At 39.4% G+C, this 23,832-nt stretch overlaps 1 protein-coding gene across 4 annotated transcripts in view; it reads right to left on the bottom strand.

Moving 5' to 3' along the window:
• LOC131225841 (vacuolar protein sorting-associated protein 51 homolog) overlaps nucleotides 1-23,832 on the bottom strand; it is a 63,020-nt gene that overhangs the window by 3,258 nt on the left and 35,930 nt on the right. For all 4 annotated transcript variants that reach the window (XR_009161585.1, XM_058221437.1, XM_058221438.1 and 1 more), the window contains 8 exons: nucleotides 16,962-17,028; nucleotides 16,271-16,389; nucleotides 12,107-12,373; nucleotides 11,830-11,946; nucleotides 6,382-6,453; nucleotides 6,217-6,267; nucleotides 5,186-5,416; nucleotides 4,915-5,091 (listed from right to left, as the gene is read on the bottom strand). Coding sequence is in view for 3 of the 4 variants with exons in the window: in XM_058221437.1 (XP_058077420.1) it covers nucleotides 4,915-5,091; nucleotides 5,186-5,416; nucleotides 6,217-6,267; nucleotides 6,382-6,453; nucleotides 11,830-11,946; nucleotides 12,107-12,373; nucleotides 16,271-16,389; nucleotides 16,962-17,028 (1,101 nt within the window). In the remaining variant the exon portion in view is untranslated. The remainder of the gene's footprint in view (nucleotides 1-4,914; nucleotides 5,092-5,185; nucleotides 5,417-6,216; nucleotides 6,268-6,381; nucleotides 6,454-11,829; nucleotides 11,947-12,106; nucleotides 12,374-16,270; nucleotides 16,390-16,961; nucleotides 17,029-23,832) is intronic.

Here is a 23,832-nt window from a genome sequence, read left to right as displayed (position 1 = left end):
TTGTCATTGCCCAGAGAACTTTCATTTCAGACAACCAAAATAATTTTTTCTTGAAATACTACTGATTTGATGAAAGTGATAAGGGCATCCTTGTGCCAACCATAGTTCCAAAACTTGGCTTCACTCAAAACTCATCTGAGCCAACTCGACTCAACGATATTTCACAATATTTCAAGCCAAGTCTGTTGAAAATTCGCTGACAAGCACGACTCGGTTGAGACCCGACAAGAGTTGTCGAGTTGGCCTGTAAACTCGGTTGACTTGACGTGACTCTAGATGACTCAACTGTGTCACTCCCAGCCAGCTGCTTTGTTGGTAGACAAAAGAAGAAGAAGCAGATGTCTGAAATTCGAACTCACCACCTCGTTTTGGCACATGCAAACCTGCTACTGGGCACTGGCATGCCAAGCACTTAAACCTTGTTCATTATTGTTATAAAAAAAAAAAAAATCTATTTTCCAGATGTCAGTAAGTTAATATTAACCAATGTTCGAAATATTGGTATTGCGCAATGTATCACACCCTTGGGATACAAATACATATCGGTTATCGCACGGGATATATCATTTGTATTGCATAATTTATCGCACTTTTTGGGAAACATGGGAAAACATTGGGAAAATGGTTGAACTTTTCAACAAAACTTCAGGTATTGTTAAAAAAGACCTTAATACACACTTTTAAATTATTATATCTAAAAAAAGGTGCACACAATAGGTTTCATTTGTATAGGGTCCTAAGCTATGCGCTGTTTGATTGAACTAAGGCAATTATACTCAAATATAATGCATAACATTTATAAATGTATTAAGGCATGTATCTCCACGCCATCCATCTGTTTTGCCACCTTAATTAATGGCACCATCCCAAAAATGAAGCAAATACAATTATCAAGCGTACCATGCCATAGGAAACAATATTGATTGAAGGCCCTCCCATTAAAGCCTTCTTAGGGCTCACCTTAATGTTTTCATAGTGTTTATTTACCATCCTATCTGTTGGTAAGTTCACATAAGCCAGGATGAAAGGAAAAAAAACAAATATCAGATTGATCCAGAACTTTTGTGGCCCATTAATAGTCAATCACCACTTTTTCCTTTGGTATAGTCCACGTGATAATTGGATGTGCTTTGTTTTTTGGATAATACACTAAAATGATTTGGATACAGAATACATACATTAAGGTGGTCCCCGCGTTAAGGGCCGTCTTGGGTGAGTATTGGGTCTCACCTAATCCGCTCTCCAATTCCTGACGTTGACATCTTTACTTTTTGATAGGTCTTGGCTCAAAAAATGAGGCAGATTGTGTGGGCCCCATGCATTGTATCATGCAGTCTATTCATTTTTTCGGATCATTTTAAAGGCTAAGAAAACAAAAAGAAAAAGGGGCAGATCTAGAGATCAAGTAGACCACATCATGGGAAACAATGGGAATAATGACGCCACCATTGAAACCACTGTTTTATTTGGTGTGGTCCGCTTGAGCTTTGGCTCTGCCCCATTTTTAGGCTCATATGCTAAAATGATATGAAGAAATGACTGGACAGAGTGGGTATAGCACATACATCATTGTGGAGCTATGAAGAAATGACTGGACAGAGTGGGTATAGCACATACATCATTGTGGAGCACACAGAGTTCCCTCAATAAAATAATGTTGAGATGTGGTGGTGTAATTCCATTGGTTTAAACAGAGGACGTACGTAATATGGTGGGACCCTGATTGTGGCGCCACCTTGACGTAATATGGTGTATCTACACCGTCAATTCATTTTGACATATCATTTTAGGGTATGGGCCAAAAAATGAGGCAAATCCAAATCTGAGGTGGACCACACTACGCGAAAAAGTGGTCATTGAATGGCCATCATTATTATTTTTTTTGGGGGGGGGGGGGGGGGGGCAACAAAAGTTTTGGATCAAGCTGATATTTATGTTTTCCCTTCATCTAGGTCTGTCAGACCTTATGAACAGATTAGATGGCAAATAAACATCACGGTGGGCCCTAAGAAAGCTTCAACGATGGATATCATTGCCACCACGACTTCCTGTCATGTGGTCCACTTGAGCCTTATCTCTACCTACACTTTGGGCTTATACCCTAAAATAACCTATCAAAATGGATGGACGGTGTGGATAAAACACATATATCATGGTGGGCACTATAGAGCCCTTGATAGGACCGTCCATCTCCAAGGCTCCCAATCTACGTCGGACGCAAACTTCCTGCAAAAGGCTTTTGTAGGAAGTTCCTGCTATAGGATACTAGGTGGGGCCCACTATGATGTTTGTGAGAAATCCACCCCGTCCATCCATTTTGTGAGCTCGTTTAAGGACATGCGACCGAAAATGAGGTGGATCAAAAACTCAAGTGGGCCATATGAGAGGGAAAATTGGGGAAAGAGTTTCCAACCATTGAAACTTTCCTAGGATCCACCTTGATGTTTATATGCCATCCAAACCGTTTATGAGGTCATTCCCATTGGGATGAAGTGAAAACACGAAAAACTTAACCTAATACGAAACTTCTATGGCCATAAAAATGTTTCAATGATGGTCACTAAATCCCTACTATTTCCTCTCGTGCGGCCCACCTGAGTTTTGGATCCACCTCGTTTTCAGTCGCATGTCCTAAAATGAACTCGTAAAACAAATGGACGTGGCAGATTTCTCACAAACATCACAGTGGGCCCCACCTAGCATCCTAGCGCAAAAACTCCATGCGCGAAAGGCTTTCGCATGAAATCCACGTTCGACCATGCACGATAAAAAAAGGCTCAAAAGCCAATTTTGGAAGTAGAGAGGGTTCCGGCCTTCCGGAACCCTAAAACCCTAATTTCTTTCCCAAATCTCCAAATTTCTCCGGATTTTTTCACATTATCTTTCGAAATCAATTCCGTTTTCATGCAATAATCTATTCGAAGAGAAAAAAAAAAAAAAGGAAATTGGAGATTTTCTTTGCACTAACCTATGAACAACACGCTTTAATTCGAATGGCCCACCAAATGCAGCTTCCGATAAGGGCAATCTCTTCTATAGGTACGGAAATCCACCTTGTTGAAAGTTTCTCTTCGATTGAATGTGGAACTCGGCTCGGGAGCCCTAAAGCCAAACTGGGAAGGATCATACAGGGTAGCCAGTATGGTCCGACCAGGGACTTATCGACTGGAAGATATGGATGGGCAGCTCTTACTTCATTGATGGAATGCCGAGCATCTAAAGATCTACTATCCGTGATGGATTTCTACAAGCGTTATGACTACATTTGACTATCCACCTCGGGAAAAAGCTACTCATTATTGACGAATTACTACATGCTCGACTATAAGAAACCTCCCTTATTTAAAGGAAAAAAGATTCTTTTCTACGTTTCTACTATTTTGTCTACAGTTACGTAACGTAAAAATCTACATGCTCAACTATCAATCTACACATTTGACTATTGTATCTAGTAATTCACAAGCACCATCCCTTTCGAATTCCCGCCTTAATCACTGGGCGATAAAATCGAGAAACACAGATGGAACGAGCTGACCTCCCACAGTTAGAAGTTAAGAATCTCCCACTCATACATCAGTTCAAACTTGCTTACTTCCCGAGCTCATGAATATGGAACTCGTAAGTAGGAGGCAATTGTTATAGGTAAAATCGAGTTGACCCAATGTATGAGACACATGGCCAAAGAACATCAGAACAAACTTTTTGAACTACCAAAGGGTTAAAGAAGATGAGTTGAGTAAGGAGACTCAATGACCAAGCTGAAACAGTTAAACCAGTATGGAAATAAGACTTATCAACAGACCTACAAATCTTGACTACAAGCACCAATCTCGACCTTGAATGCCAACCTTGACCTCGATCTCAGGTATCGATGTCGACCTCGGATACCAACCTTGACCTCGGGTACCGACCTTGCCCTCGGAATAGAAACATCCAGAGAAAATCTCTCACCGTATATGAGCGGGATTGCCCAGTGAGGTCTCAGCCGAAGATCATGCCAATCGAGGAGTAATCGGACAAATATCCGAGAGCAGATTCTAACTCCAATATGGGTCCCTCCATCATATCTCACGGAACCTCTCAGATACGCAAGGTGCCTGGCCAAACTATAAATACATCACCTTATTCAAGAGAAAGGTACACACAACTATCTTGATTCTACTACACCTACAGTGAGTCCATACACCTGACTTAGGCGTCGGAGGGTCCCCGGCCACAACCGGCACCCCCAATGTCTCTTTGTCTTCCATTGACTTGTTGGTATCTAGCGACTCGCAGGAGGTGCAGTAGGATCAACCAGATTTGAGCAACAACATACAGTACATCCAATCTATCGATCATGTGTGTCCCTTGATGCTCTCCTATGGCCCCAAAAAATGACCCGATGGATCATCAAATGAGATGGGTGTAGGACATCCAATCTATTGATCATGTGTGTTTGATGCTCCCCTATGGTCCCAAAAAACGGCCCGATGAATCATCAGATGAGACGGGTGTAGGACATCCAATATGTCCAGCATGTGTGTACTTTGATGCTTTCTTAGGGCCCCAAAAGATCGAGCCCTTTTTATGTGATTTGCAGATTTTGGTGAGATTTACTACCCCAAGCTCAGTGGTGTGGACTGTGAACACCTACTTTATACATTCTAAACACTTTACACTTCAGCCAAACACATAATCTGTTTACCTATAAGCGCTTTACCACTTAAGTCAAATAGAATAGCATGTAAATGGTTTACATACAAAACATTTTCGGGTTTAAAGTGTTTACAACTTTACAGGCATCCAAACAACCCCTAAATGCAGTTTCCTTTTTTCATTGGCCTGCTTCTACAAAACATGTGCAGACAACTAAGCGAGTAAAATGCGGAAGCATGAAAGTTTTAAAGACAAGCCAAAGAGATATCATCATACCTCGTCCAGCAAGAAGTCAATGGCCGCCTCATCGTCTACATTCTCTTTTAATGGATTCCTCAAAAACTGGATATCCACCTGAATTTGCTGAAATCCGCTTCGGTTGAATGTTTGGAGGCGCACAAATTCTTGCAAGCTTTTCAAGCAAAGTTTCACTATGGTCGATACAACCGACTCCTGAAAATTATAAGCTAATTAGATTCATTTTGTCATGAATTTGGGGTCAAATAACAGTACAGCCATTTCTTACAGTGGTGTCACAGAACACTACCTGTGTGTGTTCAACTTTCGTGAAAATCTCCATTTTTTGCTTAAATAACTTCGCAAGATGGCTTTCCAGAAGCTGGCTCCTGGCGCGTTGAGTATTTGTCCGGGCCATCTTGTCTTCACGTATTGGATTGCTACGGATGGAAGCAGTGCTTCCCGCACTGTCAGAGCGACGGTGTTTTCGGACAAGCCCACGGGGTAAAATCTGATTAACTTCAGTTCCTATGGCTTCCAACTAAGACCAAATGAAAAGACACAAGTAAATCACCAAATTAGAAAAATCAGAGTTTCTTACAATGAAGCCAAGGAAGCAAAACCAACCACACAATTCCTCAAATTGAATCATGTAAGAAGGAAAACGTTTAATGCCTATTGTACACAATTGATCAATTCAATTACGGTTTCAGCAAGTGCCAAATGATCCCTGTGTTCCTCAATCTCCTGGGTAATGGTGAGTCCTCCCCCACTCCTGACCATCAAAACGATGATCCTGGGAGCTTTCCTGAGATGCAATAGCTTTAATATGCATGACAATCTATATGATTGTAGCCCATCTGTGTAAAGGGATTCTACATGCAGCATGATGGTGATTATACATTTTGACATCTGGTCAGGAATGATGTTGACAATACATGCAATCCATGGTAGAAGTTTCACTTAAACATACTATCTGTTCTTGCTTCTAGTCAAGCTGTTGAATATAACCCATATTCCGTACAATGTCGAGATTCCAAATTAGTTATAGAATCCTTAGAAAACAAGCCCATCAAATCAAATTTAACACTTTAAATTTAAGCTCTACTTGTAAAACTAAGAACTCCAATAGACGTCAGATACACTTGAGAACCAACTAAATCATTTCTGATCCACATAAGCTGGCACGTATGAAGTATATAATGACATCAATTCACTGTACTGTGGGAATAGAAAACATCAAAGAAACTGAGAATCAGCTCAAACAGAATTTGATGGTACTTGAATTTTCTTTCATGAGAATAAGATATCCTCATAAAACAAAACAAGATGCTTACGAACCTCTTGAAGAAGTATATCAACGAACATATGGACTTCTCTAGGCTCCTTGTGCTGTTGAGTAATTCACCAGAAATATCAGATGAGGGAAAAAAAGTATCCAGCTGTTTCCCAACTAAATGTTCTCCTCATAAACACGTTAGTGATATAGCTACAAACTGCACCCACCTTGATCCAGTTGGGTGTTGTAAACCTCTTCTTTAGAATAATTGATATTTTCTGAGTTTTCATATGTATATACTGCAAAATAAACAAGAAAGCAAGGTAGAATCAGATTCTAAAATAACTTTTACATGAGAAGCTTCCATTTCAAAGACAAAGAAGTAATTGCAAAAACATTTAAATATACCGTAGGAACTAACACTAACAACTAAAGGGATAACTCAAACCATGAATAAAAGATCTTTAAAATTTTCACACTTCCTATGAGATGGACCTGCATTCTATGCATTTAAGCCCATTGCACATTATCACAGATCTCATTTAATCATATTCCTAGAGAAGCAAACACCTTAGTGAATGATTTGGCTCAAGGAGTCTCTGCGCTTTTGGTGGCTATTGGCAGTGAGTGTCCATTATCTTAATGAACAAAATGTATTCTCTGTTTCTAGTTAATAAAATGTATTGATGCCAAAGAAAAAGTTTAAGATTGTATTGTTGATGTATATTCAATATAGTCTGATGCCTCCCTGATGTTGGAAGGTCAGTGTTATAATCTTTGAACAGAAGCCCCAGTAACTGGTGGCAGTAACTCCAACTATGCTTAAGGTAGAGAAAGTCCTTGAATGTTGCGCAAGTAGCAAACTTCACAAGGTAGTGTAGTGGTTGCCCCACTGTTTCCATCATGGAGTTGGCAAAACTGAAATCACCCAACAATTCAATGTTCCCAAGGCTAGAGAGTTAAGCCCCATGCACCTCGACTACTTTCACAGTCACAATCCTAATTGTACGATAGGCGGGAGGTGTTGATTATAGAAGGCATTCTTATCTCGCTTTATCACCCAAGAAACACTTGAAAATCAGAAATTCCGGACCACACCACCCTTGAGAAAGAACAATGGATGAAGAGATGGTTAATAGATTCCTCAGTTTTCATGCACAAAAGACAAACATTTGGAAGAACCAGCAATCGCTTCCCAAGATTGTTTGTTGTAAGGATCCCGTTCCTCCCCACAAGCCCCGCAAAGGCTGAAATTTTAGGCCAAGCTCCATGGGACATGATAAACACTGATATAGGGAGTGGACCGAGAATAAGCCGGAGCTCCCAAAGCACCACACAAGTGAATCTTCAACTCCAAGAGATGTTGAGATCCCCTACAAATGAGAGAGAAGGCACAATAAGTCATTGAATTTAAAATCATTAAGGCCCTTCCTACAAGGGGGAATCCAAACACCTTTAGAATCCACACAAGAAAAGCAGCTAGCTACCGAAATGTTTGCTACAGGGCAAAGACTAGTCAAGGTTGGGAAAAATGATCTAAAAGTGGAATCACTACACCCGATGTCATCCCAGAACCTACCATAGAACCCTCGCCAACAGAAAAACTGAAGCCAAGAAAAACCTTTGGGGCCACCCTCGCCACAACCTTCCACAGGAAAGAGGCATGGTAAAGGAAGGCTTCTCTAATCCACCAAGTAAAGGGAGAAGAGCCATACTTAGGCCCAACAATTTGCCTCAACAAACCAAAGGCCTCCACCCCATAGCGCTAGACCCACTTACCCAAAAGAGCTGAGTTAACAACCTCCGGACACCTGACCCTAGCACCCCCTTCCTCATAGGGACGACAAACCTCTTTCCAGTTCAACCGATGAAACTTACCCTTAGAGGCTCCACATTGCCAAAGAAAATCTCTTCTCAGCTTATTGATATGCTCGAGAACAACCTTGGGGCATCTAAACAGGGACATGAAGCAGAGAGGAAGATTGGAGAGGGAAGATTTCAACAAGGCTATTACTACTTGATTTGAATGATCATATAGGCCTATGTTAAAGTCAGACAGTTTCGAACATGTAGATTAATCCGTAATAGGCCAATGTTAAAGTCAGACACTTTCGAAATTCACTTGTAACACTTATTTTTTGCCATTAAATCCCATCAAATGGAAAAAAAAAAAAAACATCTCTAGTAAAATATCATGCACTTCCTGCATGTAAAAGGCAAGATGGGTGTGAGTGATAAACAGATACCTTGATTTGGCAGTTTGCTACAACTGTTTGACTTTCTCCTTTTGAATCGCTGCTCTAAAAGTTTTCCTGATTTGCTCTGCCCTAGATTCTTCTTCGAGACAAAAGGGGGCTGTGCACCTGGCCCCTGTGGTTCCCCGATGGCATTCTTTCAGAGGTTTTGGGGTATTGTTCAGGATGACATTGCGGCTGTTCTTGAGGAATTCCAGGAGAGGGCTATCGTACGTAAAGATATGGGTGCTTCTTTTATCTCTTTGATCCCTAAGGAGGGGGTTGTGGTGGTTACTGATTTCAGGCTGATCAGGTAGCGTGTATAAGAGCATTGCTAAAGTTCTTCCCACATTAATTCGTAAGGTCCTTGGCACCATTATCTCTTCTTCCCAAAGCAGAATGGTGTAAGATTGCTATTTCTTGTGGATGAGATGGTAGATGAATATCACAATGGGGTTTAAAGGCTTTCTATTCAAGGTAGATATGGAAAGTGCATATGACTGTAAATGGGAAGTTTCTCATCTATCTAATAGGCTGGATGGTATAAGTGGTACAGATGGATCAGGGCTTGCATCTCCTTCTCGTGGTTCTCAATCCTAATCAATGGAACCCCCAAGGCCCAAGGATTTCTTCAAAGGCAGCCGCGGGATTGACCAAGGAGACCCTCTGTCCCCTGTTCTTTTTAGAATTGTTGCCAAAAAGTTGTCTAGAATCTAGATTGCTGTTGAATGCTTCTGCTGCCAATCTTATCCCAGTGATGGGCGTTAGAAATGGTAACATTAGGGTAACTCATGTCCAACACTGATCATACCCTGGTTTTTGGTGATGGAACTGCTCAAGAAGCCCGTAACTTCAAGGACATTCTTCTATGTTTCAAATTTGTGTTGGGGTTGAGGGTTAACCTTTTGAAGAGCAATATTCATGGATTGAATTTGAACAGGGTTTCAGTCAACAACATTGCTTGGGAGTTTGGCTGCAATATTGCATATTTTTCAAGCAAGCATCTTGGTATTCCCCTATACATAGGAGGACCTGGGATTGAGTTTTCCGATTCAATTACTGAAAGGTGCTGTGGGAAGTTGGCCAATCTGAAAGGTGAACTGCTGTCTATGGGAGGTATGACAACTCTGATAAAATCAGAACTTGCTAGTGTCCTGTTGCAAATTGTCTATTCTGACATGCCCATCTAGATTTGCTGACAAGATAGAGTCCAATAAGAAGAGATTCCTATGGAACGATAGGAAGAATGCGCACAAATACCAGCGGCCATCAACTTTGGCGGTCTTCAATCACGCTAGGAGGATTTACCCAGCAATGCTGGGTAAATGGTTCTGGAGAGTCGGCAATGAAGAGGAATCTATCCTCAGGAATTTCCTTATAGCAAAATATGGCTTGGTGGATGACGGTGGTGGGATGTTAATTGTGCTAATTGTAGACCTGGCTCAGCTATCCGAGAGCTATTTTATCAGTTCATGGTAGCTATTCTAGCCATATTAGACTTAGAGCAGGAGCTGGGAATAAAGTTTGATATGGAAAGATTAGTTGTGTCTGGATGTCACATTCTGCAGAAAATTTGAGAGGTTGTATACAGCAACAATAACAGGGGCAAAAATGGAGAACTTTTCAGCACATAGTGGGGGAAATTGTTTGGTGCCTGCTGTTTCAGGTAAATCTCAGGGATGATGAGATTCCTATGTTAGCTCAGTTCCTGGCACTGTTAGAAGATGTCTACATTCCTCACTCGGGTGCTGTAAAGATGCATTTGGGACCTTGAAGCAGATGGAAATTTTTTGGTTTGGCCCTTTCCCTGGTGCTTTTCAATAGGTTCAGTCATCCTACAGAGGCATATTAAAAAATATGGTGTGGGCAATTTTACTGAAGGTAAGTAAGTTCTGTTGGACAGCCTGTTTATGTAAGATTTTAACCCTTGACCAGATCAAAAGTCAAGGCGTGGTTTGCCTACCAGGTGCTTCTTGTGCTGTGAATTTTTATTTTTTTTGAAAGATGAGAAATTTATTATGAGAAAAGGAAAATACAGAACAAAAAATAAATAAATAAATAAATAAAATAAAATAAATCTTGCGAGATCTGTGTGGTCTTCTTCGTTCTCTAATTTTAGTATTGAGTGGGTTTTTCCTGCTTCATTGAAGGAGTTTGTGGACTACCTCATTGGGCCCCATCAGTCGTTTTATGGGGAAAGCATCTGCTTTGGTGACCCGAGTTATGGCTTGAAAGAAATACATCGATCTTGAAGACTTTAGCAGCAAGTCTAGTATGGTGAATATGAAAGTGAGGAGGATCTTCCGGTTTAGCAGATTTCAAGAAGAAAAATATCCCTAGAGAGAGCTGTTGTCATCAAACTAGGCCAAAAAATTTCACTTTGGATGAAAAAAAAAAGAAACAACAACAACAACAAATCCAAAGGTTAAAGATCGGTGGACAATGCCCCCAGCTGGCCATTTCAAAACTGAATTTTGATGGGCGTTCTCTGGGGTATCCCAGTCAGGTGGGGATTGGTAGCCCTGTCAGGATTGATCGGGGGGTGTATCCCTGATTGACTTCTTGGGCCCTGTCGGGTTTAAGGTCTCCAATCTCACTGAAGCTGCAGCACTGCTGCAGGGGATTAAAGTGGCAGTGGTCCTCGAAGGTGATTCAAGAAACGCCACAAAATGGGTCAAAACTTGCAACTTTCCTTGGAGGATCACTAATTTGATTGAGGAGGTGCTGGATCTGTGTGATAACATTGGGTGTATTTTTCCCAAGTGCAACATGATGTCAAGTCAGAAGCAGGTAGAACTGCTAAAGAGGGGGCTATTAGGGGATCTATCCTCATGGAGGATAAGATGGGCCTATTGGGCTCATTGTTTCCTTTTGTTAGAGTCTGTGTCTGCTTGTTTGCAGTTTATATTCTTTTCTCTGTTGCTCTCTTTCTTTTTAGTTCCAATAAAATTTCCAACTTGTCCATTTAAAAAAAAAAAAAAGAAAGTTTCTTTGCTACAATGAGGGCTTAACCAAGGTCATCCTAGTACTCCCATCGTTCAGTTAGATGGTTGGCATAAGTTCGCTGATTTGGTAGAACAATTAGCAAAATCATAGATGAAATGAGAGGTCACTAGAAACTCCACTCAATCACATCCTAAATTTGCTTGTCAGTTACAAATAATAATGATTTTGTTTTTGCAAAAAGAAAATAATCCAATAAATCGCTAAAGCAGCTTCAAAACAAAATGACATGCTCAACAGGCTGATGCAAGTATTCAATGAACTTATTCATTTTTTTTAAAAAAAAGTGGGTCGGGCAGGATCAACCAATCAAGTTTTGTAACATGGCGTCAGGAGTACTTAGCCACAATCTGAGTCATAATTAATTGTATGTTTCATGCACACAAATTGATCAAGCCATGAATCATAAAAAGAATCTAGAGAAGATTCTAGTCATACAAGATGCAAAAACTTTTCACCAGCATAACGGAATATTCGACAAATCTCCCCAGGTACAAATGCAGGTCCATACTCATAGCCCCGCATACCACCGCCAGAGAAAGAAGCAGCTATTTCCTGAAAAATAGAAGATGGCACTATAAATGGTGTCCACTGATACATAATTTTCAGCAGGAAGCTCAAGCAAGAACATGGAAAGATGAGTTTTTCTTTAATGCTCCTAAGAATGCTAAATTAAATTGCACAAAGGGAGAAGTAACACAGGTTAGCTTCTTGCCTCAGTAATTCTAGGAATTGCACTTTGTTCTATGAAAATGGAAAGTTGTGCCAGCACAAGAACAAGTCCTGTGAGCACTTTATCCGCTTGTCTTCCATCCATTGAACTTGGATCCTGATTGGCTGAAGTATTGCTTCCAGAGAGCAAATGGAATCTATCATCGAGTGAACTGAAAAAGTCCTGGAACCCTTCTTGCACCCAATCAATAATCAAGTCTCTGAGTTTCACTAGTAACTCCAAGCCATCATCAAGAAGCTGACGGAAGCCCTGGTAATGAAGAAGAGGTCAAAGAATACCATAGGCAAAGGAAAGAGTAGAAGATTTTTTATTTTTCCTTTCATTGATGAAAAAATAGATGCCTTCACTATCAACAGACGATGGTCTATAACCAAGACAATGATGGTCTACAATAAGCGTTTAATAAATACAAGGCAAGGTGTGCTGGAAAGGGGGAAAAGAAGAAAAAGTGAAGAAATAGGCCAAGAAAAGAACACATCAACTTGCTTCAACCTCAAGAAAGACAATAGAAGCGAAAAAGAGACCGAAAGGAACGCATCACATTGCTCAGAGCCTTGTCCCAGAAACAAGAAGACATGTTGACATTTCATATGAGCTAAGTTTAGCAAATAATGCACACAGGATGCATGCACATAAATACCATTGCATGTGATGTGATTAGAATATAGCCGGCAATCACCATTGCTTCTGTAGCTTCTTGCACACTTGATATAATTAGTCTCTAGTGGTCCCTACATGCTATACTCTTACTTCTACCTTGCTAACTTCAGGAGTGTCGATGTCATCTCACACTCCATTGTCTAGATTTGTAACTTTTATGTAATTCTTTTCTTTCTTTATTTCTTATCAACATAAAATTGAAATTTTACTAAAGAAATAAAGTATCAAACAAAAATAAGATAACCGAGGGTTTCCTTGAAAATAGACAAAATGATATATTGGCACCTCGTTGCATTTGGTCTCGTTGGCATCCATGTCACTATTAATCATGTGGACTGGATGCACCATAGCAATTGATCCATCAAAAGACAGAACAAGAAGCCAATTTTCAGAGAGGTTAGACTGCTAATTAGTTTGGCAAAGAGCTACTTTTTAGGTAGCTGAGAATATTGTGAAAGTACTTTCACATGTAACCAGTGTTCGAAATATCGGTATCGCACAATGTATCGCACCCTTGGGATACAGATACGTATCGGTTATCGCACGGGATATATCGTTTGTATCGCATGGATTATCGCACTTTTTGGGAAACATGGGGAAACATTAGCAAAATGGTTGAATTTTTTTATGAAACTTTGGAGATTATTTAAAAAGACCTTAATGCACACTTTTAAATCATAAAATATCAAAAAAGAAGTGCACATAATAAATTTCCTTTGTATAAGGTACTAAGTTATGCGTTATCTAATTAAACTAAGGTAAATATATTTAAATATGATGCATACCATTTATAAATGTATAAAGATATGTATGAAAATGAGTCACATCCAAACATCAATTGGAATTCATTTTAACATGTCATTTTAGGGCATGGGCTGAAAAATAAGGCAGATCTAAATCTGAGGTAGACCACAACACAAAAAATAGTGTTCATTGAATGATTACCATTGAACTATTTTGGGCCTATAATTTTTTTTGGATAAAGCTAATATTTATGTTTTCCCATCCAGGTTTGTCAAACCTCATGGATAGATTGGATGGCAAATAAACATTACGGTGGGCCCTAAAAAGCTTCAATGGTGGACATCATTGCCACCACATTTTCTTATAGGATGGTACAGTTGATCTTTCATCTGTCTCCTTTTTCGGCTCATGCCTTAAAATTACTTATGAAAATGGATGGAGGGTGTGGATTGGCTGGTGTACCATACGAGGTATGGGCATGTGTCATGCCAAGATGGGACGCGGATTTCCTACTAAATCCTTTCGCAGGAGTGGGGCACACCATGCTGTTTATGAGAAATCTACTCCATCCATCAGTTTTGTGAGATTATTTTAAGACTTGAGGCAAAAATTGAGCAGGATCCAAGACTCAAGTGGGCCGCACTAAAGAAAAAGGTGGGTAGGGAAATTCCTACCGTTGAAACCTTCCTGGGTCGAGAGTGATGTTTACATTCCATCCATACCGTTCATTACGTCATCACTACTAGGATGAATTGAATACCCAATATTAGACGGATTCAAAACCTGTGGCCCCACGAATATTTCAACTGTGGACCTTCAATCCTCACGTTTTCGGCCTACTTGAGTCTTGGATCCGGCTCATTTTTGGCCCTATGTCTTAAAATGTGTTCAAAAAACAGATGGACGGAGTGGATTTCTCACAAACATCACGGTGGACCCTACCTAAGTTTTCAGCGCATGAACTTCATGCGAAGCCCAGACGTCCACGAAATCAGATTGCGTACTGAGTCATTCTGCGCTTTTATCGTACTGAGTAAACTCAGTTGGACCCACTGTGAATATATGTGGTTTATCTACACCGTCCATCCACTTTTACTGCTAATGTTAAGGGTTTATACCAAAATTGAAGTAAATCCAAAGCTCAAGTGGACCATTACACAGGAAACAGTGTGGAATAATGATTTCCACCGTTGAAACCTTCTTAGGGTCCAAAGTAATTTTTATTTGTCATCCAACCTATTCATAAGATGACAAAGACATGGATGAAGAGAAACCACAAACATCAGCTTGATCCAAAACTTCTTTGGCCTCCAAAAAATTTTCAATGGTAGAGGTTTAATCAAAATGTTTCCTGTGGTGTGGTCTAGTTGAGATTTTAATTTGCTTCATTTTTGGGATCAAGCCATAAAATTATCTTTTAACATGGATTAGCGGAGTGGATTAAATAAAAAAATAACAGTGGACCCCACACAGTTTACTCAGTACGCTAGGGGTACTGAGTTACTCAGTACGCAATCTGCTTCCGTAGTACACGTTGTACAAACAGTTCAAAGGAGATCAGAGTTACATGGCCCCACCAATAATGTATTTATTATATCCACACCATTCATCCATTTGGAGAGATCATCTTAGATCACGAACCCAAAAATGAGTGACATCCAAACCTCAATTGGACCACACTACAAATAGCAGTGAGGACAATGATTCTCACCGTTATAACATTCGTAGGGTCCACCATAACGTTTGTTTTCCATCCAATCTGTTCATGAGGTCACAAAGACCTTGATGAATAGGAAAAACAAATATCATACGATCCAAAACTTTTGTGACCCCAAAAGGGTTTCAATGGTGGACATTCAATATCCCGCTGCTTTTTTCCAGTGTGGTCTACTTGATCTTTGGATCTGTCTTATTTTTCGCATGAAGCCTTACGAGGAGCTCGCCAAATGGACGAACGGTTTGGATATAATATATACCTCATGATAGGACCCACATAACTTGGTGACGTCAACACGTCGGTGGCGTGCGATGCACCAGCCCGTTCGCTTCTTCTGCATAAGGGCTCGGGGCCCTTTTTTTTCGAAGCAGAGAGGGTTCCGGCGTTCGGAACCCTAAAATATCTCCGAAACGCCGATTATTTCAACGATTTCGGCGGATTTCGCGGCCAAATCTCTTCAAATCAGAGGCTTCGATTCAAATGGTCCATCAAACACAGCTTCCGATCAGGTAATCTTCTTTACAGGTACCGAAATCTACTGTTGAAAGTTTTTCTTTTTTCTTTTCTTTTTTTTTTTCATTTTTTTTGGATAATGATGCTCTCCCAGGTGCGATATCGACGATAATATCGGCCGATATCTGAAGTTTTGGATTTTCGGTATCTTCCGAAGGTTATCGGAGGAGTTTCGTCTCGCTATGGCCCGATACCGATAATATCGGCCAATATATCGGCCAATAGTATCGATATTTCGAACACTGCATGTAACTAAACTTGAGTAACATATCAACCTCTCGAGTCTCCACAGATTTAACCATGCCTGTCTCCTACTATACCAACAATTCCACCTCATTGTAAAACACCATTATCCATTTGCACGAAATTCAAGCTGCCTACAACTTTTACATCCAAAGTTGCATAGTCAAATAGATCTTATAAACTACTATTCAAGCATATGCATGCACAGATACACATGGTTAGAGTTGTGACTTTAATGTGTAATTCTTTCATGATCTCATGCATATTACCAGTAACAGATCCATGCTGCCTTGAATTACTGCTTTTTTGCCGCTCTCTAGGGCAACCTGCAACAAGCTCAGCTCCTCCAACCCTTCCTTTGACTTAGTTTTGACTTTCGCGAGAGCATCTACCAGTATAAACAAAATTCTACTTCAGATCATTTCCTAAGGATTCAATGATTCCTTAGTCAAAGTAAATGTGCTTTTAACAGGTGAGAAGAATATACAGTAAAAGCCATTTCTCATGCTTGTGATCAAGTTAAATTGAATAATGCATCCTATATGAATTGGAGTAGAGCCCAGGGACAACCATTCATTACCTGACAGAAGAGTCAAAATAGGACCTTCCTTTTTCAAAAGAAAAGTCAATCTTTAAAAAGGAAAATGAAAATGTCACTAGAACGAGTGGTACGAGAAGAATGGTATGATTTGATCTCTAGTGATGTATAATAGCAATAGAAGTTGGTTACTGACTCCTGGAAATATGCATTTTATATAAAACTTGAAGCATTTTTTACATGACTCAAGAAACAACTTATATCAAATGAACAAAACTAGCTTCAAATCCTTCAATTTCTTCCTGAGAGTTTTGCCATTGAAGATTATTTCCTTTAGCACAACTCCCTATATATGTATTATATCATATTATATTATATTATATATATATATAGGCGCGCGCACACACACACAGAAAGATCACCTGAGACTTCCAGAAGAAGGTGAGAAAATGAGCTGGAAACAAATTGTTTGATGGCAGCACGAGCAGCCTGAACAATATAAAGGTCTTTAGTGATTAGCACAGTAATAGCAGAACTAAAACTATGACTACGGAACTGTTTCTTACCCATGGCATTCTAATATAGACAGCAAAGAAAAGTTATACTGCAAGTTAGTGTATCTGCGTGTATAATGGACCTTATAGATTGAGAACAGTTAAAAAATAAAGCCTTTGTATGCCATAAAAAAAAAATCTCATTTATGATAAAGCCAAAGACCAATTGGAAAACAGACTATATTGTTGGTAGAAATAAAAAATAAAAAATATGGCTAGAATGTTTAGAGATCATGTTAAAATAGTTGTGCACTGGGCTGCAGGCCATTTGGATACAAATAAACAAAAGAAATTTTCAAGGGAAACATCGTGGGTGCGAAATACACAAACAAGATGTGAAGGTCTATGTGCGATTGGGTCAAGACGAACCTGGAGTTCAGAGGTATACCACGTTCAATCTTGTCTTCAAATTGGGAGTTGTGATTCACCTCAACTGGCAGCTTGACCTTGTTGTTACCAGATAGACTGATTCCCCTAGGCTGTCAACGAGCGTGTTCTGGTCTATAGTACCATACACACACTAACTGGGTTCAGGTCTTGCCAGGTCTGAGACTTTTTGGGTCCACGTCTCGTTCTTGAAGGCCCAGACCTGGATCTGATTAGGTTCAGTGTATCTATCAGGTCGATCCAAATCTAGGTTTCAAGTCAAATAAGAGCATTTAAATGGATGGGCCCAAGCAATGGATGGATTATATCGCATGCACATTTGCCACTTTGACACGTGTTGGTTTGTAAACATGCTCTCTTACATGCATGCGCCTTTGGAATCATCTTTCCTTTGCTAGAGTAGTCGATATCAATTTAAGACATATAACATTAATATTAAAACTAACTAGACCTGAACCGGACCCAACTAGACCCAAATTTTAACTAGGTCCAAAAAAGTGTGACCTGACCGACCTCATTTTGATGTGGACACCAGGCCATTCAAAGTATATCAACGCAGGATGCGTGCGTTACCTATGTCAATGAGGTTAGATGACGAGTACGGGTCGAGTCTCTAGAGGTTGAAGACCTTATACATGTGTTCGTGACATGTGTAAGTTGCTTGAAAGAGACATTTGAACCGTTTGATCGCGAGGATGGTGTGATCAGGACCGTTGGATCGTCACGACCCACCTTCATTGCATCACCTTCACGGCGCTATCATTAGGGCCCATCAAGCATCTTGAATTTGAATTTAGTTTATGAATATTTGATTTATTTAAGTTTTGAAACAGTTTGTGCACAATTTTTGTGTGAATTTCTTTTTTTTTTGAAACTTTTTTTAGTGGAGGTGTTTTGATAATTTCATGTGATTACGAATTTATAAGGGTGTTTTACCCTAAACCAAAAGAATGTTATATTATGTTTTAAGAAAAAATAGAGAGCTTTTGCTTCTGACAATTTCGTCTTCGACTTCTAGTGATTGGAAGAGAGCGTGAGGCCCAAGGAAGTGATTTCTCATCCTCTACTTCTCTCTTCTTCTTTCTTTTCTCAAGGTACTCTTTTCTTTAACCCTATTTTCTTCCCTTTCTTCTAAAATCCTTAGATCTAAAAGTTGATCCTTTTTTTAAAAAAAATCTAAATCATTAGATCTTAAAAGATTTTTATCCCCATATTTATATATTTTGACATTCTTCAAATCTCATCACCCAAAGCCTAAATTTGAAGAACCACCATTTTTATTTTTATTTTTTTGAAATTTTCAGATTCCCCAATCCAAAAAATAGAAAATTCCTATTTTCTGGATTAGAAAATCTACTTGGATCGTTAGATGGACCTATTGCAAGACAAAAGTTCTATCTTTCACCACATTTACATATTTTGACATTCTTCAAATCTCATCACCCAAAGCCTAAATTTGAAGAACCACCATTTTTATTTTTATTTTTTTGAAAATTTCAGATTCCCCAATCCAAAAAATAGAAAATTCCTATTTTCTGGATTAGAAAATCTACTTGGATCGTTAGATGGACCTATTGCAAGACAAAAGTTCTATCTTTCACCGGATCTTACTTAATTTAGATTTTAAGATTCAATACTTCGTGTTTGTGATGGATGGCCATAATCATTGTTGCATTAACCTTATTTCTTTCTTGTGTTTATGATGTATAAGGCTGATTTTTTTATTATTTTTTTAAGATTGCATAAATCTGCCCTTTTCAAATACCATGTTCATTTAAGGTTGAATTAGGCCATCCTACATCACATTTCTTAATGTGTCTAAAAAGTTGGACTAGGACCTGTTAAAATTGGATCTAATCCATTGGGTTCCCACGGGTCCCAATGAAGGTATCCCATACCGGTATCGGTTGGCGTAACGGTGCCCTTCGATACGGATACGGATACGGGGGTGTAACGGCGATACGGGGGCGTAACGGCCCGTAACGATGCAATTTTATTTTTTATTTTTACCAAAAAAATATGGATTAAATCCGGAATATTCTAAACATTCCAAATATGCATTCATTTATAAATTGGAACATGTTATGGTGGTGTAATGGTCCACTCTTTGGTGAGAAGTTGTATCGGACTGTCTGATGAATTTATGAACCAAATAACTTGAATTTGACTACAAAATTCATGTATTTAATTTCATAAATATCCAATTTATATACAATTTGATATTATTTCTCCCAATAGTTCTTTAAAAAAATGAAATTAAATTCAGGTAGATGGCGTTGCCAATTTGGGGCCAACTTGGAGGACCAATCCATGCCCCAAATCAGCCTCAAATTCATGCAATTTATTGACATTATCCCACTTATGAATTGGTGGACATTTATTGGATAGTAAATCATGAAAAAAAATCAAAAGGCACTATTTTAAAAAATAAGCGTCCACAAATTAACAATTAAAACTATTCAAACAATTTGATTTTGGCATTGTGAGTTAGCAATTACAGTCCATAATTTAATTGGTAAATTTTAAGTTTATACATGTCTCGTGTACAATTTTTTAAGGGCCCGAATTAGGCGAGACCCGAATGGTGAAGTGCAGCACACGAGTGTCAAAGTTTTTTGGGCCCCACCCGTGATGAATGTGTTATATCCACACTGTCCATCCATTCTGCCAAATAATTTTAGGGCATGAGCCCAAAAATGAGGCAGATCCAAAGCTCAGGTGGACTGCACCATAAGAAACAACAATAATTAAACGTCCACCATTAAAAATTTACTGGGGGCTACAAAAGTTTTAAATCAAGTTGACATGTGTGTTTTCCCTTCATCCATGTCAATGTGACCCAATTAATAGGTTAGATGAAAAATAAACATTACAGTGGACCCTAAGAAATTTTTAATGGTGAGCATTCTATAACCACTGTTTCTTATAATGTGGTCCACCTGAGATTTGGATCTTACTAATTTTTTGGATCATGACCTAAAATGATATGGCAAAATGGATGGACGACATGGATAAAATATATACATTATGGTGGGGCCACGCGGCACGTGTACAAAAGTGTGTTGCATAACTCCAGAGAGTCCGATTTCTTTGGAAGCCTAGTGTACCTATGTGTATTGACGTCAATAAATGGGTCTGATCATGAGGTATGTGTTATATCTAAACCGTCCATTCATTTGACGAGATCGTCTTAAGGCTTGACACGAAAAATAATACAGATCTAATTATCAAGTGGACCACACTGCAAAAAGCAGTGGGGGATTGAACGTCTACCATTGAAACCCTTTTTGGGATCACAGAACTTTTGGATCAATATGAAATTTGGTTTTCCTCTTCATTCAGGTCTTTCTGACCTTATGAAGAGATTGGATGGAAAATAAATGTTATGGTGGGCCTACGAATTGTTTAACGGTGAAAATCATCATCTCCGCTGCTATTTTTGGTGTGGTCCAGACGATCTTTGGATACGATTCATTTTTTGGGTAATGCTCTAAAATGATATTTAAAAATAGATGAACGGTGTAGATATAATAAATACATCACTGTGGAGCCCATGTAACTTTGATCTCCTTTGAACCGTTCGTACAACTCGGAGCTCGACGAGTGTCAGTGCTCGTCTTAGCATGACACGTACCTACAGCAGCTATACTGGTGTGTAGTACACTAGTCAATCCGCTTCCGATTTCAACTGAAAAAGACGGGAGAGGGAAACCGAAAAGAAAAAAGAGGGAAAGAAGAGAGAGAGAGAAAGAGAGAGAGAGAGAGAGAGAGAGAGAGAAGAAGAAGAAGGAGGAGGAGGAGGCCCGGGCCGCAGCCGCAGCCGCGGCAGGGCGAGAAGAGGAAGAAGAAGAAGAAGAAAAGAAAGGAAAAAGGTAAGGGTTTTTTATTTATTTTCTTTTTTTTTTTTTCCAAGGCGTTATGGCTCGTAAAGGCCGTTACGGTCACAGAATCCGGGGGGGGGGGTTTCGACCTCGTATCGCGTAACGGTGTCGGCCATTACAGTTACGTATCGGCCGATACGGCCGTATCGTAACGGATACGGGACACCTTGGTCCCAATTCACAGCCCTACTCCTGCCGGCTCCTTCAACACTAATTTTGATGACTACCCCATTGGTAATCTGGAGCCATTGGGAGTGGACAGTTGCTTTGGGACAACGAGGGGAAAGTGTTGGTGGAATTTTCTGGTTCTGTTGGGGTCAAAGATTCCAATTTCGCAGAAGCTTCATGCTAGGGCTGAAAGTTAGGCGGGTTGAACCTGATCGACCCGTGACCAACCCGACATTGGGTTGGGCTTGGGCAGGATTGATGGGGACATCACGCACACACACGCACTTACGTCGCCCCCCCCACGCACGTGCGCCATAAGGACGGCCCCACTGTCGATCTGGATCGATGACGACGTCCAGGGAGGGCCTCATACCTAGAAGACGAAGTTTTGATTCAAAAGAGTGGGCCTATTAGTCAAGAAAAGCCCATCATGGGATCTCATGATTGTGGCCCACTAGTCTGATTTCATATTTTAGGTTTTGCTTATTAATATTATTTAGAATATCATGGACGCTTTAGATTTCTTTGATTAGTTTTTATTTTGGTTTACTTCATAACCAAGTAATAGGTTGCGCACATGACGCGAGTTTTGGAGTATAGGGTTTTCTTATAAATAGGCACCCCTTGTAGCTTTTTTTTAATTGATTGAAGATTAATAAAAATTCTGCGTTTTCCTACTCTCTGAGTTGTGAAGCCTAATTGGGTACGAAGCCCTCCCTTCATCGAAGGGTTAACTACCGTGGTGTGAAGGCACATCTATCCCAATTCACCCCCATCCATCGCCATCTCTACTACCCATCTTCTAGCATCCCTTCTTCTTATATCACCCCATCATCTACACTTCGAATCAATCATCTATTGCAGCAATTCTCCTCCCTACAGCAGAATTTCAGATTCTGGCCCTACAAGAGGGCTGAAACTTTGGCAGAGCACCACGCACAAACCGTACATCGGATCAAGCTGAGATTTGGGGGTTTTGGAGTCCATCCCTGGCCGACCAGGGCCAAGGTGGCTTTTTTCTGAATAGTGGGCCCCACACACGTGCGGCCGAGATCACACGCATGTGCGTCTGGGCCATTGTTGTTATCCACAGGTACGGTACTTCTCTGGTTCGTCTCTCTCCTCTCTTTCACTCCGCTTTCACCCAAAATCCCTAAACCTAACCCTAAATTACTCAAATCTCCAATTTTATGCCCCTTTTTTTACCCTAGGGTTCCTTAATTTGAAATTGGTGAATCCCTTGGATTAGGGACTGATTACCATGCATGTGTGGATGATTATTTCTTATCTTTGAGTATCGTTTGGTTCATAATTTTTATTGATCCAACCCTATCATGTGTAGGCCTGGACCGGCATAGATTTCCCTTAATTGAATGTTTGGACTTTCATGTGGGATATGGAATTTTATTTTTTTTGAAAGATGAAACGAATTCATTAAAGGGAAAAGAAAAGCAAACAAAAGAAGGCTGCTGAGGAAGCAGACAAACGAATTCATGTGGGATATGGAATTTGTGTAATTGTTTCTGAACTAACGTGATCTTAAGCCTGAAATCTCGCATATCATATTTAATTTTCATGTCCTGCATCAAATTTGGTATCAGAGCCTAGGGTTCTTGTATGGGAATTCATTACATGTTTAGGGTTTGGTTGTTTATGTCCATTATGCATCAATTCTCATCATATATGGCTGTTTAGAGGTCCATAAACCCTAACATAAGCTGCTGAAATTTTCTGTTATCCCCTTATTTGAATTATTTTAGAAATTAACTTAGTTTTCTATTTCTAGGTTTAGAAACTTTCCTTTTCTGTTTTTTAGAAACTAATTTTTTAGAAACTTTCTTAATCTGTTTTTAGAAACTAATTTCCTTTCCTTTTTTCTTTTTTAGAAACTAGTTTACTTTCCTTTTTCTTTTTTAGAAACTAACTTACTTTCTATTTTTAGAAACTTTCCTCTTTTTTTTTCTTTAGAAACAAGGTTGTTTTTTTTAAAGAAACTTTTTAATTTGTTTTTTTTAGAAGCTTTCCTAATTTGTTTCTTTAGAAACTTTTCTAATTTGTTTTTAGAAACTTTCCTTTTTCGTTTTTAGAAACTAGGTTACTTTTCTTTAGAAACTTTCCTAATTTGTTTTTTTTTAGAAACTTTCCTAATTTGTTTTTTATAGAAACTTTCCTAATTTGTTTTTCTTAGAAACTTTCCTTTTTCGTTTTTAGAAACTAGGTTGCTTTATTTTAGAAACTTTCCTAACTCGTTTTAAAAACTTTCCTTTTTTGTTTTTAGAAACTAGGTTGTTTCTTTTAAAAAT

Source organism: Magnolia sinica, chromosome 14 (genome assembly GCF_029962835.1).
Source record: "Magnolia sinica isolate HGM2019 chromosome 14, MsV1, whole genome shotgun sequence".
Taxonomy (NCBI): Eukaryota; Viridiplantae; Streptophyta; class Magnoliopsida; order Magnoliales; family Magnoliaceae; genus Magnolia; species Magnolia sinica.
This window is presented reverse-complemented; position numbering and strand designations above follow the sequence as displayed.